The sequence below is a fragment of the Chiloscyllium punctatum genome, chromosome 7, assembly GCF_047496795.1.
Source record: "Chiloscyllium punctatum isolate Juve2018m chromosome 7, sChiPun1.3, whole genome shotgun sequence".
Taxonomy (NCBI): domain Eukaryota; kingdom Metazoa; phylum Chordata; class Chondrichthyes; order Orectolobiformes; family Hemiscylliidae; genus Chiloscyllium; species Chiloscyllium punctatum.
In genome coordinates, this window is record NC_092745.1 from 51,458,238 (window position 1) to 51,475,278 (window position 17,041).

Genomic DNA, 17,041 nt, shown 5'->3' on the forward strand with positions numbered 1-17,041 from the left:
CTAGATTCACAGCAGGTCAACATTGTTGGGTGATGTTTACATGCTTCCACTAACGTTAGATTCTGTATTAAAACTGTAAGTTTGTAAAGTCTGTGGAATATGGCAATCTCCTGACAGCAACATTGAAACCCTTGCTGAACTAATGTGAGAAATATGATCAAATTGTTATAACGTCTCATGGAAAAGAAATAGTTTCGAATTAAAGGCCACAAAATCAATGTTGTCCTCCTGTTAAAAAAAAATCACACCTGTTCCATTTAAGAGAAGCACATCCAAGCCCGGTCTTTTAGAAGGCATTACACATAATCCAAGTCCTTATAGTCTTTGTGTATTTTATTTCCTCTCCTTTATTCTCCTGTTTCACAATCCATTTATCCTAAACAAGAATGACTAGGAGGAGGATAGCTTCTTTTGACATCATTTAACCCAATCACAAACAAAAGCAATCCTGTTTTTCTTTTGAATGGCATAGCAGCTTGTCTTAGTGCTCAAAATCCGAGCTAGTTTTAATGGAGGTCAAAAATCACACAACATCAGGTTATAGTCCAACAGATTTAATTTGGAAGCACTAGCTTTCGGAGCACTTGTTCTTAACTCAATCTGTTTAAGATTGTGATAGATTAAGGCAATACAGATTGAAATTACATCCACACTGATTTATCATCCCTAATCAGATGGTTTAGTGAACGTGATGAAGCACAAATCCATGCACAGGACGTTACATCAGAAAGGAAAACTCAACTTTACCAGAACTGCATTTATGTCCTTTCAGCAGCTTTATTTTTTTCAGATGCTGCAGATTTATGATATAACATCTAGCCTCTTTGAAAGTCAGCCTGAGGTCATCAGCGGGAGCAAAAGCAGAAAGTTCTTCCAACATGGCTCAAGGAGGCATGCATGGAATTTCTCTAGGCAGAGAAAAGGCAACACATAAGCATAGCAATAAAAAAGGAAAAATCTAAAAATTGCATTTATTTCAAGTTTAATTCAAACATATTTTAAATATATATGTCAACACTACTATAGTATGTCAGACCTGTCATTCTCTTGCAACTTATATATAGAACTAAACTTAAGACTGTAATGGCCATTACAGAATTCTATCATCATAGTGAAAGCAACAAGCAAGACATGAGACACATGTAAATACAAAACATAAATACAGTCAACTGATACAATATAGTTGAGTTTTTGGTTTGCAGATATTTAACTCATTATTCTCCACAGGGGAAAAAAAAATCCACAACAGTTTTAGCATTGACGATGAACGGTAGTCATCTCCGAAACTTCTTCTGTCTCTTTCTGCTCTGTCTGCTGTCCACCTCTTCAACACTGTCCGGAGGGTCTGGTATAACAAAGCCATTTGTAAATTGATAATACACTACTGTAGAATCTGAGTCAACAATGGCCAGCGTGAATTCCTTTTTACTTTGGTCACAGACACACTCCATAATTTGTCGAATCCTACAAACAAAAATTAATAATCGTCAATGGTTACGGTTTTTATGATTGCACGGAATTACCTAAGCTTAGATTTTTAAAGGAATTGTGTTTGACCCTCAAAGGTACGACTGTCTAGATGCATATATTTTTCATAAACTAAAATTAAATAAACATGAATTGATTATTCAGTTTAAAATGAATAAAATACATTTCAGCCTAGGTTGAAGAAACGTTCAGTGGTTTCAAAGAAGGAAAACCAACTTACATTTCTTGCTAAGGCCTGATTGTGCAGCACTATGTAAGAGTCCATGGACATGACATTGGAAAGGCATTTGTGACAAATAACTTATAAAATGGTAGATATGCAAAACTGAAAATCTATCATTAAATATATGGCCTCTAGACTTTCTGATCTTGCTTGTCAAGTGACTTTGTCTATTGTTCAGAGATGGTGCCAGCTGTAAAGTAAAACCATTTTTTGGCTCTCTTTATGTGAACAGAATACAGCTTTTGTCCTGAGATTCAAACTTTGCTCGTTAATCTGCATCTAACTCATTTCATAAGTCAATAATATAAACTGGTGAGCCCTAACTTTGGAGCATAAGATACCCATTTCTCATTCCGTTCATGAGAGAGAAAAAGAGGAAGTGAGAATGAAAGAGTCAAAGTACATATTTAAGACAGAAAGCAATATGATTAATCAACTCTCCCCAGCTCTCTGTATTGTGAATGGCTTGCCAAGCTGTCAGTCAAATTCTGAACTTTGAATGTAAATCGGTATTCTGGGTACAGAGCTATGGTAGCCACTATTTAGCTAGGATCCTATGAATTAAAAGTTCAGACAGTAAAGGCTGAAATACTGTGCTGGACAACACCCACCGATTCAGTGCGGGAATGCACAGTTAAGGGAATTGATTCTTTACCAATATTTCCGATGCATTGCTCTGATCTGTGCTTTTCAGATTTAATCCTTTTGTATACTGAAGTTATCTTCAATAACAACTTAACATTAATCAAAATCTCTTCCAGGTCACATGGGTAACTCCTTCTTGCAAATCCTTCAATTCCATCTACAAGACTGTCCTCAAAATCTATCTCCTCTTGACCACGTTTTAATTTTGATAGAATGTTTGGTTTCTTTTTGCCCTGACTCCCAAAAGAAGGGACAAGCTTTTTTTAGAAACATACAAAGATTTATTTTCTTGGAGCACTCAACAGACTCACTGTCGTCACGTTTTGTGTTTAAAAAGACCTTACAGTTACAGTAATCGGTACTGAACTGCATGAATGATTAGCCCAGAATGCCTGCCATTAAAATACGATGCACAGGAACCAGATGGCTGCTCAGTTATGAAATGTATCATCCAATTTGATATCAAATATTAGCATCTTTTGACATGTAAATGTCCATCTGCTGCAATTGGTATTGGCCCAAAATTAGGTGAGCACAAGCTTTGAAGTGGTAGAGAAATTACAGCACAAAAATAGACCATTCAGTCTAACTGGACCATGGTAGTTTTTATGCTCCACATAAACCTCCTTCTACCCATATTCACCTCAATTTATTAGCATATTAATGCAACACTTTGCTACCTCAAGTTCTTGTATAACCTGTAACTGAAAGCATAAATTATAGTAACCTCAACTACACCTTACTGTAGCAAGTTCAGTATCTCACCATTGCCTGAGTGAGCACATTACTCCAGAGTAGCATTCCTGCTGAGTTGAGTTTCCTTCTGAACAGACCTCTGGAGGTGTGTAGTGGTGCTCACAGCAGAACCGGAAGCCAATGCTGCAAACACCATCAGCATGCTGATCACCATCGGGACGGCCCAGCGGTTAGCACTGCTGCCTCACAGCGCTTGGTTCAGTTCCAGCCTCTGGCCACTGTCCGTGTGGAGTTTGCACATTCTCCCTGTGTCTGCGTGGGTTTCCTGCGGGTGCTCCAGTTTCCTCCCAAAGTCCAGACATGTGCAGGTTAGGTTGATTGAGCAGGCTAAACTGCCCATAATGTAAAGGCTAGGTGGATTAGCTATCAGAAATGCACAGTTAGAGGGATAGGATGCTCTTTGGAAAAGTGTTGTGGACTCAATAGGCCTAATGGCCTGCTCTCACACTGTAGGGATCCTATCATGCACAGACCTTCAGGGAACAGTGCCCCTGAGTTACTTATTGGTTTATATTTGCTGGTCCCAGTTTAGTTCTCCCACACATGGAAAAGCTTTCTGTTGTATCAAACTCTCTCGGTAATATTGGATAGGTCACCCCATATCACTCTGAGCTTACTTAACAGGTCATTACATAATACCTGATCGAAAGCCATTTGAAAATCTAATTATAATCCAGGTGATGAAAGAGACACATCGAAATAATGATGTGGCATTGTACTATACAAAGAAGTGGCCTTTGATCATCACAAAGTGAGGGTTCAATAATGGATGATGCAATAAGAGTCTGGTCAAGTACACCTTTTCAGGTAGAATATAGGTTTAAATGGAAAGAATTCTCTCAATCTCGTTAGCAGTCTGTTTTGCTAACTTCAGGTCAGCAACTACTGCTGCCATGGTATGACCATTCCCATGGCCTAATTTCTAGTTCATTACCGACATATTGCTTCGTATTTCATTCCCATCTTCAACCTTACCGGTCTTCTTTCCCTGGTAGCTGCTTATCTCTTGATCTTCCAGCAACAACGGAAGGGAAGATCACAGGCCTGAAGTGTTGACCCTCTGTTTCGAGTATTTAGCTTTTCTATTAGGTTTCCAGTATTTTGCTTTGGTGCAACATTTTAAGTGACTTTAAGCTATCAAACTGCAGCCACTGCAAAATGAAAGCCATCTTTCTAAGCCTTATAGGAAGAGGAGACTTTCTCTTGCCTGAGTGTGATTGGCACCCAGAACTCAGGGTAAATTAACAAACTGCCAATTGAAGTTTGAGGTAACATGGTCATAATGGCAACAGGATTTTGAAAGGAAATATTTGAACTCCTTCATTACTTTCCATGCAAACTAGAGCAAAAATAAACACTTCCGAGTTTCAGGATGAGCTGAAATCATGGGAGTTTTAACAATCAAAATTGCTCCTAATTTCAAACCCATGACATCACTCTCTAATTTACAAAATTAGAGTCAGTGAAAGGTCAACTGGACCAGTCTGTGATTTGGTGACTGCAGCATCATGACTTCAGCTTTAACCTCACACTCTCTTCCTCGCTCCCACGACCATCACCTCTACTCCCACGACCATCACCCCTACTCCCACCACAAAAACTGGATATTTCCTCTCCAACTCCCTTTAAAACCAATCCGGGATATCACACAGAGTGTTATCTCTCCAAATCACTCCCCACCCCATCCTAACCAGCTTCCAGCCCCCCAACCCATCTCAGAACATGGCCAAAGAAAAACTGAATGTTTTGTAACAATCTGTGCAAGCAGACAATCAACATGCAAGAGTGAGTCGTCAAACAGCATCGGCAGTCTCTCCCATTCCCTAGCCACTGGCTCCATCACTCACCCTGATACTGTATGAAGCTGAACCAGTCCATTTGCAACTGCGTAATCGTATTTAACCAAGAGATAACCTTTGCGCCGCATAACAACCTGCTTCCACTTCCTCTATTCTGTCTCAATGTACCTATTGATGAATTCCTCAATCATTCTTTCACTACATCTATACTTGAGTATTTCCAGGCTGCTATCCACTCTTCCTTCCTCTACAAACTTGAATTCAGCCAAAATGTTGCTACATATATCCTAACATATACCAGATCAAATTCACCCATTAGAGTGGGGCTCTACAACTGATATGGGTTCCCTGCTCCGCAGAACCTCACCTTTACATGTCTAACTCAAGCTTTTAAAATATTGCAAGGCCTCAATGTTCCCAATCCTAGCACCATTCCCAGTTATACAACTGCCTAGGACATACATACTGTTCCAATTCTGGCTACTTTAAATATTCCCAATTTTCAAGTGTTTCACCATCACCATGTTTTCAATTGTCCACGTTCAAAGGTCTGAGATTCTCTCCTGTTCTCCCTCCTCATTTAAGGTGCTACTCAAAGCGTTCAGCTTTATTTCACTTTATATCCCTGTACACTTTCAACTTTTATTAAATAACATTCCTTTCAACCACATGTGGGACATTCATTCCATACAATCCTCCATGTTGAACACAATTTGTGTCAAATGTCTAGAATGTACTCTGAGTAGGGAACTTCAATGCTCATTACCTACAGCAGTGCAGTAGCACCATTGCTGAGCGAAATGGCCAAGTCCTGCAGGATGTATTTGCTAGACTGCATTTACACCCGATGGTAAAGGGAATGACTGAAACCTCATCAATCTTCTTGTCATAGTTACAACTCTTCATGACAGTATGTCAGAGTGGCCATAACATAATACTTTATGAGGACAAAGACCTTTCTTCATACTGAGAATGTCCTCTATTATTTTGTGACATTATCACCATAGTAAGTGGGCTAAATTCAGAACATACCTAGCAACTCACAACTAGGCATCCCTGAGACACTGTGACCCAGCAGCAGCAAAAATGCTTTGAACCACAATTTGGAATCTCATGACCTGGCATATCACTCCCTCTGCCATTACTACCAAGCCACTGGATTGACGCTAATTCAGAGAGAAGTGCAGAAAAGCATGGCATGAACATCATCAGGTAAAGATAAAATGAGATGCCAACCTAATGAAGCTACAACACAGGATTAGATGCATGGCGAACAGTGTAATCAGTACGCAGTGGACAGAGCTATGCAATCCCACAACCAATCAAGCGCCGCAGTTCGATAGTATACACCCAGTGGTGAATGGGGATAGATAATTAAACAGCCAACTGGAGTCAGAAATGTCCACGAACATCTCCATTCTCAATGATACAGGAGCCCAGCATATCAATAAAACAGACAAGGCTGAGGTATTCGCAGCCAGGAGTACTGAGTGGATGACCCATTCTGGGGAGCTCAGGTGGAGGCCATAATGTCACAATTATTGAAAAGTTGCCTTAATATCACATCTAGTATGAAACATTCATTGGGAATTTCTCTGTTGACAATGGCTGCAAATAGGAGAAAGTGGGTTGCACCATCATTGAGTAACATCCTGTTGTTTAATTGTCAACCACCATATATTACAGAGTATTACATAGATATCTATGTGTTCAGGCTATGAAACTTTGATAGAAGCTCTGTTGGATCACCAACAGTAGTTTCACCATCTGTTTCATGTATGCCTAGTACTGCTCCTAACATGCTCTTTTACATTCCCCAGTAAAACAGGGCCAGTTTCCTGTTTGATGGTAATGTTAGAGTGAAAGATATGCTGCTGAGCCACAAGATTACAAATGGAGGTGGAATGTAATTCCGCTACTACAGTAAACTTTGCTTTAACCGACACCTTATGAACCGGCACTCTCAATAAACCGACAAAGGTTAAACAGATCAAATACCACAAAGTTTACTTAATGATTCTGTCCAATTATTATAGTATTTTATTTACCTCAATGTAAATATACTTGTTCAATCGAATGGCCACATGAAATAGCAACAGTTGTTCAATTTCAAGTCAATTTCTCCTCAATCTACACAATGTCCAAATAGACAGTTGAGGGTGCAAATGAGATTGCTCTCTGTCAATAGTTTTATTTAAGACAAAGTTGCATCATTATCTGTTGTATAACAGTGATGTACATATCTCTGCATTAAGTTTCCATGACTTGTGTATGTTTTTACATTATGTGGACCTGTTGATTATCCAAAATATTTGATCAATTGGCACATTTCTGGTCCTGAAGATAATCAGTTAATAAAAAGTTTGCTGTATTTTAATAGCATAGTTTCCTCTTGTATAGCTACGGCTTAGATATGAACATTGGCACAGAGTGAGAGGAGGACAGCCAACTGGTCCAAGCTAAAGTAAACTATTTCTTTCCTTTGAAAATTGTTAACAAAGGACAGTACTGTAATGATTTTAATACCAGTGAAAGCAGTGCTTTTCCTTCCAAATTCAAGCTGCTTGGCACAGAGTATTACATATATTTGTATAAAATGATAGTAAAAACTGACAGTTAAATCACAAAGATTCACAAAGTTTTGACACTTTTCCTTAGCCAATTTAATGTCTTTCTCAGGGTCCCATGTGAGAAATATTGCCCCAGATGTTACTATCAAAGTAATATAGTGGCTGATATAGTGGCACTCACAGGCTGAGGTAAGGGAGCAGATGGAAGGTTAAATATCCAATAGATGCTGTTTAATATTTGTCACTCTGCCATTAACTTAATAAAACCGCATCGCACTGTCTGGCTCATCATGGCTGTGCACTGGCAAAACGTTGCTACAGCATTGTAATAAATATGAAACTTGGCTGATCTAATCCAACCTTTTTAACAATGCGGTAAGTGTTTAATACTGGCAAACTCTGCCACAGAAGATTAATTATTACAAATATGGAGTTTCATTTCTTCAGGAATTAATTATTATTGGGCTTTTAAAAAAGTGTTAAACATGATTTTATTTCTCCGTGGTACTCTGGTGGTGGCATGGCATGGGCTTGTGTAGAGTAGAACTATAGCAGCGGACTGGAACTCTCTTTAACTTATCTTTCTTTACATTTTTTATTTTATTTTAAGTCAATGTGAATGGCACTGATGCATGGTGACAGTGCACACTTCTCACTATTTTATATTGAATACACATGACAATAAATGATTCTATCAATCCAACTTGATCCTTTCTCCAATATTTTCCTTTTCCCCTGTCTTTTCTGTACCTAATTCGATATTGGATTTCCCCACTCTAATTTACATATCCCTTTCATTTCATGATCAGATGAAGGAGATTCAGTTGCTTTCCCTATCCATCAGTGCAGATACCCTTGCTTCCACTTCCAGCAGCTTGCCTTGCTAAAAAAAAATTTAAGACTTCGCCATACAAGACCAAGTCTAACTAATGGCAGACACCCTTGGATGTCCTTCCACCATAAGCTCAGTCTCATTGTTACAGCCTCAGATTTTACTTGAAGAGAAAACTGAGAGGGGTTTAAAAGCATGATTGATTTCAACTCAACCCTGTTAAATAAACAAAACCTGGACTTGTAAAATGACTTTGAAGGACTAGATGTCAACAGAGGGTCCTGTGAATGCAGTGGTCCCAACCTCTGAACCAGGAGAACTGAGTTCAAGTCCCAGAAGGTGTATAGTAATATCCACAAACAGGTTAGTGAGAAAATATCAGTCTCAGTATAGTCACAATGCTCTAAGAATTCTAAACAGTGTTATACAGAGAACCTCAGAGAGTTGGGCAAAATAAAGATCGCAATCAAAGAGGGTGAAAAAAAAAACAGTGCAACATTAAAAAAACTCATACAATGTAGTGATTCACAGAATGGTTTTGCAGAAGTTAAAAGAATGAATAGCTTTCAACTGCTTTCCTGAAAACGATCTGATCCAGTATCACAAATCAGATTTAAATATCAATTAAGAATGCAGGATGCAGTGCCTCCAACTGGAAACAGGACACTGAAAGGAACACAAACCCTCACTGTATTCTGCACAGCACAACTTCCAATTGTGAATCTGTTTTGTGAGGGAGTTACCTTCTGAAGTCAAAACCAAAACCTTGGAAGTGGATTGCTCATTGTGCAACCAAACAGGCAAACTGGCTGATCATAAATCTTCCCCTGTTTACATCCTATCTTTATGCTGTCAGCTGCAAATATCTGACAAAGGCAATTGCTTTTAAATTTACTGCAGATTTGAAATCTGTGGAAATAAATCATATTTAGACAGATGTTAGTGGAAAACACTTTAGAATTAAAGCATAGTGCAAACAAATTTAGATGGAAAAGCGGTGTTTCACTTAAGAATGCAACACCAGTATGATGCATTAAATGAGATAGGCATAAGTAAAACTTGGTTTGGTATGTTAATGTTAGAATCATGTCTAGTCATAGGCTTCTAGCAGATATAGATGGTGGGACCATGTAGGAGAAAGTGAGGACTGCAGATGCTGGGAATCAGAGCTTAAAAATGTGATGCTAGAAAAGCGCAGCAGGTCAGGCAGCATCAAAGGAGAAGGAGAATCGACGTTTCGGGTATAAGCCCTTCTTCAGGACCATGTGCACCTATAATGTTGGACAAGCATAAAGGGAAATGGCCACAGGGACAGAGAGAGCAGTGGAAGTCTTCTGTAATATCATAAGAAACGCTATGCAAGTCAATTTCTTGCCACATTAGTAACACACATTACTTATTTTAGCAATTATGTTGATATATTCACTTCCACATTTCTGGACGTATCACCACGTATGGACCAATGTCTGGACTCCGTTTAAGACCACATTGTAGGCTACAATGCACCCTTTCTTATATCACTTGCTTCCAAAGTTCAGGAACTACAGACCCCAAAGGTAATTTCACAATAACTGAGAAAAGGTAAGTGTATGAGATAAGTAAGCAGTAAGGGGGCATTGTGTCAGGATAATGAAGAACAATGGCGCAAGGTGGATAAGATTAGATAGATTGTCAGATAAATGCTTGAGAGCTTAGACAGTTTGAAGGGGTCAGTTGGCTGTTCAGTCAGTTTTGAGGGTATAGTTTGGAAACCACTGGTGAATCATTGGGATGGAGGCATTTTAATAGTTGGAGTAGATTTTTAATCTTGTAACTTTTCCTCAGTAACCATTCAGCTCAAGTCAGTCAGAAACTTCTAAATTCTCTAACTTCAGTGGACTTTTTAAGACGGTTCCAGCTGCAGGGAATTGCCCAGTGGAAACCTCAATTTCTAGGGCAATTCCCAGAGTCAGTTGTGCCAAGTTTCCACATGATCTGCATGTGCAAATGCAGTAAACACAGCTCCAATGACTCTTTGGCTATCAGAATAACTAGGTGACTAGAACAACTGATCAGAAAGTTGATCAAGAAGCCAATTTTGAAGGAATGACTTAAAGGAGGCAGGAGAGGCAGAGACCCACAAGTGAAGTTTTAGCCAGTGTTAAACGTCAAGAACCTTGTTCACAAGTAAATTAATATTTTATAGGGAACCTCAAAGGAGGAGTAGCAATTATTGATTTTTTGAGAGTTCAAGAAGATACTGATAGGAAAATGTTGTGGCCCAATGTTTCCTGTCTTTTTTTTTCTTACTTGGGGCTTAAACTCAACTAGAAATCAATTCATACAGATTCCTCCTTTGCAGAACTTCCTCACTTCTCCATAATCTGGTTGGTAAAATGTACTTTGCTGAATGCCAAATTTTGAAGACTGTAACATAATGACAAAGTGTTAATAGATTTGGATATTTATAATACAACTATGCACAGCACATTCATCTAAGGCACCAACTAATCATTCTTGTTAGTGCACTATGGTTAGCTGATATTTTATCCCCATCCAACAAATCAAATTGCATTCTCAGAAGTTTAAAAAGGGGGAAAATATGGCTTTACATGAAAAATATGGCAACACAAGCGGATAAGCTGGTCAAAAAAGCATTTGGCATGCTTGCCTTCAACAGTCAGGGCCTGGAATATAGAAATTGGCAATTGATGTTGCAGCTGTATAGAACCTTAGTTACGCCACATTTGGAATATTGTGTATAGTTCTGGCTGGAGGCTTTGGAGAGGACACACAAAAGTTTTACCAGGAAGTTGGCTATGAGGAGAGATTGGACAAACTTTGTTCGTTTTCACTTGAACATTGAAGAATAAGGAAGACCTGACAGAAATTCGCAAAACAATGACGGACACAGATAGAATGGATAGTCAGAGTCTGTTTCCCAGGGGAGAAATGTCAATTACTAGGGACATAGGTTTAAAGTGAAAGGGTATAAGTATAAAGAAGATGAGAGAGGTTTTTTTTTTACACAGAGGATAAGTACTTGGAATGTGTTGTCAGAGGAGGTGGTGGAGATGTTTAAGAGTAATATTTAAGAGACACCTTGACAGCTACATAAATAGGCCTGGAATTGAATGGTACAGGCAACAATCAGGCAAATGACTTTTAGTTCAGAATAGCATCACGTGTCGGTAAGTCTTTGTGGTCCGAAGGGCCTCTTCCTGTGCTGTGTTCATTGTGCTTAACAATAAAACTGATTTAAAGGAATATAGTGCAATAGACTTCTTTAATTCATTAATAAAAATTGTGTCCAAGGTTTTGGTTTAAATTGTGCATATGTAAAGAGTCAGAGAAGGAAGGAGCAGAACAAAATCTAAAGGTGGAAAAGGGAATAAGAAACGTATTAGGCAGAGAAACCAAGGACAAAATTCAAACAGGGTTACTGAGAAAAATATTGGGAGCTAGACAATATTAAAAAGACAAGCTTCAAGGCTTTGTGCCATGATGTGCAGAGCATTTACAATAAAATGGATGAACTAATTGTGTAGATAGATGTAAACAGGTAGGACATAACTGGGATTACAGAGACACGACTGCAGGGTGACCTGGATGGGGACTGAATGTCCCAAGGTATTCAGTATTTAGGAAGGACAGGCAAAAAAGGAAAAAGGTGGAGGAGTATAATTGCTGGCTGAAATGAACACATTAATGAGAAAGGATATTAGCTCTGACAATGTGGAGTCTGTATGGTAGAGGTGAGAAATATATAGATCCCCAAATTGCAGTGGTGATGTTGGGAATGGCATTAAACAGGGAATCAGAGATGCATGTGATATGGGAATATCAGTGATCATGGGTTATTTTTTGCACATAGATTGTGGCTAATTTGATTTGCCCAATGCCGTAGAGGACGAATTCCTGGAGAGGATACAGGATGGTTTTCTTGACCCATATGTGGAGGAACCATCTAAAGAGCAGACCATCTTAGACTGGGTACTGTGTAATGAGAAGTGAATCTTTGCCAATCTCGTTGTGCGAAACCCCTTGGGGATGAGCGACCATAACATGACAGAATTTTTTTTTAAATCAAAGCGGAGAGTGAGGTAGTTGATTCAGAGATTAGGGTGTTGAATCTTAATAAAGGAAACTATGAAGATATAAGGTGGGAGATGGTTTTGATAGATTGGGGAGAGTTACTTAGAGGGATGACAGTGGATAGGCAATGGTAAGCTTTCAAGGAATGCAATGGGAATCTGCAAAAACTGTTTATTCCTGTCTGGCACAAAAGCAAAATGGGTTAGAGGGCCAATCCATGGCTTACAAAGGAAATAAAAGATAGCATCCGGTCCAAGGAAGAAGCATACAGATTGGCCAAGAAAAATAATAATAGGTATGAGGATTGGGAACAGTTTAAAATTCAGCAAAGGACCAAGGGTTTGATTAAGGATGGGATAATACAGTACAAAAATAGGGAACGTAAGGACTGACACTGAGAATTTCTACAGGTGTGTGAAGAGAAAGAGATTAGTGAAGACAAATGTAATTGCCCTACAGGCAGAAATGGGGGAATGTATAATAGAGGACAAAGAAATGGCTGAGCAACTGAATACATATTTTGTTTCTGTCTTCCCAAAAAGGATACAAATCAGATACAAGATTTAGAGAGCGGAAGAACTGAGGGAGATCAATATTAGGAGAGAAATAGTGCTGGGAAACTTGATGGTATTGAAGGTAGATAAGTCCCCAGGGCCTGATAAGCTACATCCCAGAATAATTAAGGGAGTGGTTCCAGAAATAGAGGGTGCATTGGTGGTCTTTTTGTAGGATTCTATAGACTCTGGAACAGCTCCCTATAGATTGGAGAGTAGCTAATGTTACTCCAATATTCAAAAAAGGGAGAGAAAGAGAAAACAGGGAATTATAGACCAGTAAGCCTAACATCAGTAGTGGGGAAAATTCTTGAAAACATTATCAAGAAATTTATAGCAGAACATTTAGAAAGCAGTGGCAGGATCAGAGCGAGTTAGCGTGGATTTATGAAGGGGAAATCATGCTTGACAAATCTGTTAGAATTCTATGAAAATGTAACTCGTAGAGTTGACAAGGGGGAGCCAGTCAATGTGGTATATTTGGACTTTCAGAAAATGTTTGACAAAGTCCCATGTCAAAGATTATTGTGCAAGATTAAAGTGCATGGGATTGGGAGAAGTGTATTGAAATGTTTAGAAAACAGGTTGGCAGGAGAGGAAACAAACAGCAGGAATCAATGGGTTCTTTTCAAATTGGCAGGCAGTGAGGTGCCAAAGGGATCGGTGCTGGGACCCCAGCTATTCACTAATATATATTAATGATTTGGACGAAGGAACAAAATGTAGCATCTCAAAGTTTGCAGATGATACCAAGTTGGGTGGGACGGTGAACTGTGATGAGGACACAGAGATCCTTCAGCATGAAGGATGGGTGAGTGGGTAAAATCAATTGCAGATGCAGTATAACTTGGATAAATGTGAGGTTATTCACTTTGGAAGCAAAAACAAGACGGCAGATTACTACCTGAATGGCGGTAAATTGGGAAAGGGGAGTGTGCAGTGGGACCTGGGTGTCCTTGTGTACCAGTCGCTGAAGGGGAGCATGTAGGTGCAGCAGGTGGTAAAGAAGGCAAATGGTATGTCAGCCTTCATTGTGAAAGATTTTGAGTACAGGAGCAGGGATGTGTTTCAGTTATACAGGGCCTTAGTGAGGCCACAACTAGAATATTGCGTGCAGTTTTGGTCTCCTTTTCTGAGGAAGGATGCTCTTACTCTCGTGTGAGTGCAGCAAAGGTTTACCAGGTTGATTCCGGGACTGATATATGAGGAGAGGTTGACAAGGTTAGGACTGTTTTCACTGGAATTCAGACAACTGATGGAGGAATGTCATAGAGACTGAAAAAATTCTAACACAAGTAGAATGGATAGATGCAGGGAGGGTGGTGGGTGTGTCCAGAACCAGGGGGTCACAATTTGAGGATTCAGGGTGGACCATTTAGGACGGAGATGAGGAGACATTTCTTCACCCACAGAATGGTGAGCCTGTGGAATTCATTACCACAGGAAGTAATTGATTCCAAAACATTGAATGTATTCAAGAGGTGACTGGATATAGCACTTGGGGTGAATGGAATCAAAGGTTATGGGAACAAAGCAGGATTAGGCTATTGAGCTGTACTATCAGCCATAATCATGATGAATGGTGGAGCAGACTTGAAGGGTTGAATGGCCTTCTCCTGCTCCTATCTTCTCTGTTTCTATTTACCAGCCCTGGAGATGCAGAACAACTGAATTCAAATCATTGATATAAAAGATGTACAAGCTTGCCATGGTCATTACCCAGCCACAAACAGAGTTATGCTAAATATACAGTTTGAAGTAGAAAAGGTACCTATTAAAGAATGGGGCAGCATTAAGTTATAATAAAACAAAGAAGATTTTTCTCAAATAACAGGAAATTAACCTACTTGGACTTGCTTCTAATTGAATACTTTCCTTTTGCTTTGGTATTTCATTCACTGCTACTTCTCTTCCAGGAATGCTCACCTTGAAGCAGCAAAATGTAGCATCTGCTTCTTTCTTCAATGAGATGTAAATTTGCCTCTTACTTTGTTTAGTTTTGTTACATTAAACTTTTTTCTCACTTTTTCTTCTCAGGAATTCAATTAAAGTCACTTACATATCAACACCCCTTTGATCAACATTGCAATATTTTGTTCAGAGCAGTGAACTTGGCTACTGGCTTGTTTTGCCTACTCAATTAATCTTTACCTAACACTACTGAAAATTACAAACATCAGAATCCAGTCTAATTTTAAATAAAAATATCATATTCCAGGAAGCGCAATTCCCTCACCAGCAAACTTCCCCCTCGCAATATGCACTATGCTAAGAAGCAGGAAATATAGAACACCACGATGTGAAGTACTTCATAAAATTTCAATAATTTAGTGAAACTTGAGCCAGAAGAACTCTCTGCCATCACGACTAGCTGAGATAGTGAGAGACTGCGTATGTATTTCAGGCAAACAGCATAGACACACTTAAGGGGAATCTAGTTAAGCATGTGAGGGAGAAAGGATATGTTGACAGTCGTTGAATGAAGGGGTCATGTAGAACTGGCATAAAGGCTCTTGTTCCGCAGAAGTAGTGTCCCATTCTCTGAGCCAGAAGGCCTGGGTTTAAGTACCACCAGCTCCATAGGTGTCATAACATGCCTGATTAGGTTAATTTAAAATATCTATAGACCAATGTGGATGGTCTGTTTCTGTACTGCAAACATTTTGGCAACAGCATGTCATAGCCCAGTACACAAGTGCAGTGATGAAGACAATGGGCCTGTGATAAATTTCAGGATATTTAGAAAGGGCATCCTTTGTTGAATTTTGCATGGACAAAAACCATGTGGGATAATTAGCAATAAACACATTATACTGGGACAGGTCAAGAGGCAAGTTTCTGCATTTGCTTGAGCCATCACTCAGTAGTACTCATTAATCAAACATTTCTTATACAGTTTTTACTCCAAAATGATTAACAGCTGGTTCACATTGATAATTGTTCCAAATACTTCAGGTTAATGATAAAGATTTCACAGTTGAAATGTTCGCATACAATCAGATCATAGGTTTTATTTTAAGCAGAGTTACCTCTCCAATGCAAGTTAAACTAAGATCACAGGAAACGTACAGCATAGAAAAGGCCATTCAGCCCATTGTGTCTGGAAATTACAAACATCAGAATCCAGTCTAATTTTAAATAAAAATATGATTGTATTCCAGGAAGCATAGTTTCCCCACCAGCAAACTTCCCCTCTCAATATGCACTATGCTAAGCAGGAAATATAGAACATCATAATGTGCTAAAATACTAAATGGCCATTCAGCCCATTGTCTCTGCACTAGCCGAATAAACCAGCCACCCATTCTAATTCCACTTTCCAGCACTGGTCCCTTGGCCTTGCAGTGTATAACAGGTCAGGTGTGGATCCAGGTTCCTTTTAAACAAGCTGCAGGCTTCATCACCATCACCAAACTGGTCAGTGAATTCTAGACACCCGGTGCTTTCTGGGTGGAAACTTTTACTCACATCCCCTCTAATCCTTCTATTACCACTCACCTTAAATCTATACCACTTGATAAGTGGCCTCTCCATATTTACTAGAGTCTGGATTAGAGTGGTGCTGGAAAAGTACAGCAGGTCCGGCAGTGTCCTAGGAGCAGGAAAATCGACATTTCAGGCAAAAGCCCTTCATCAGGAAGGGCTGATGAAGGGCTTTTTCCCACAACGTCGATTTTCCTGCTCCTCGGATGCTGCCTGACCTGCTGCGCTTTTCCAGCACCACTCTAATCTGGACTCTGATCTCCACTTTTGCCTCTCTATGTTTACCAGTTGAGCTACCTGCCCTGCCACCTTCTCCGACTTGCGAACATGCACTCCAAGGTCTCTCAATTCCTCTACTCGTTTTGGTTCCTTCCAAGTTTATTGTTTATTTCCTCAATTCATTTGTCCTCCCAAAATGCATAACCTTGCATTTCTCCAGAATGAATTCTATTTGCCTCTTTTCCAAAATGCACCACAAGCTTTTCTCCAAATGAAATAATTTAATGTAATCAGCACACACTCAATGCCGTACAAAGTATTTACTGTCGGGAATTAGAATTAAAAATATAACCTTTACCAGGCACTGGTGATGAATCAGCAATGGCAGAGATCCAAAG

At 39.3% G+C, this 17,041-nt stretch overlaps 1 protein-coding gene across 2 annotated transcripts in view; it reads right to left on the reverse strand.

Annotated features, from left to right (window-relative positions):
* Positions 1-538: 538 nt before the first annotated feature.
* Positions 539-17,041, reverse strand: part of tsen15 (TSEN15 tRNA splicing endonuclease subunit) — a 63,570-nt gene continuing 47,067 nt past the window's right edge. The window contains exon 4 of one of the 2 annotated variants that reach the window (XM_072573532.1): positions 539-1,464. In XM_072573532.1, the coding sequence (XP_072429633.1) occupies positions 1,275-1,464 (190 nt within the window). In that variant the 3' untranslated portion in view covers positions 539-1,274. The remainder of the gene's footprint in view (positions 1,465-17,041) is intronic. The other variant, XM_072573533.1, reaches the window with a different exon arrangement.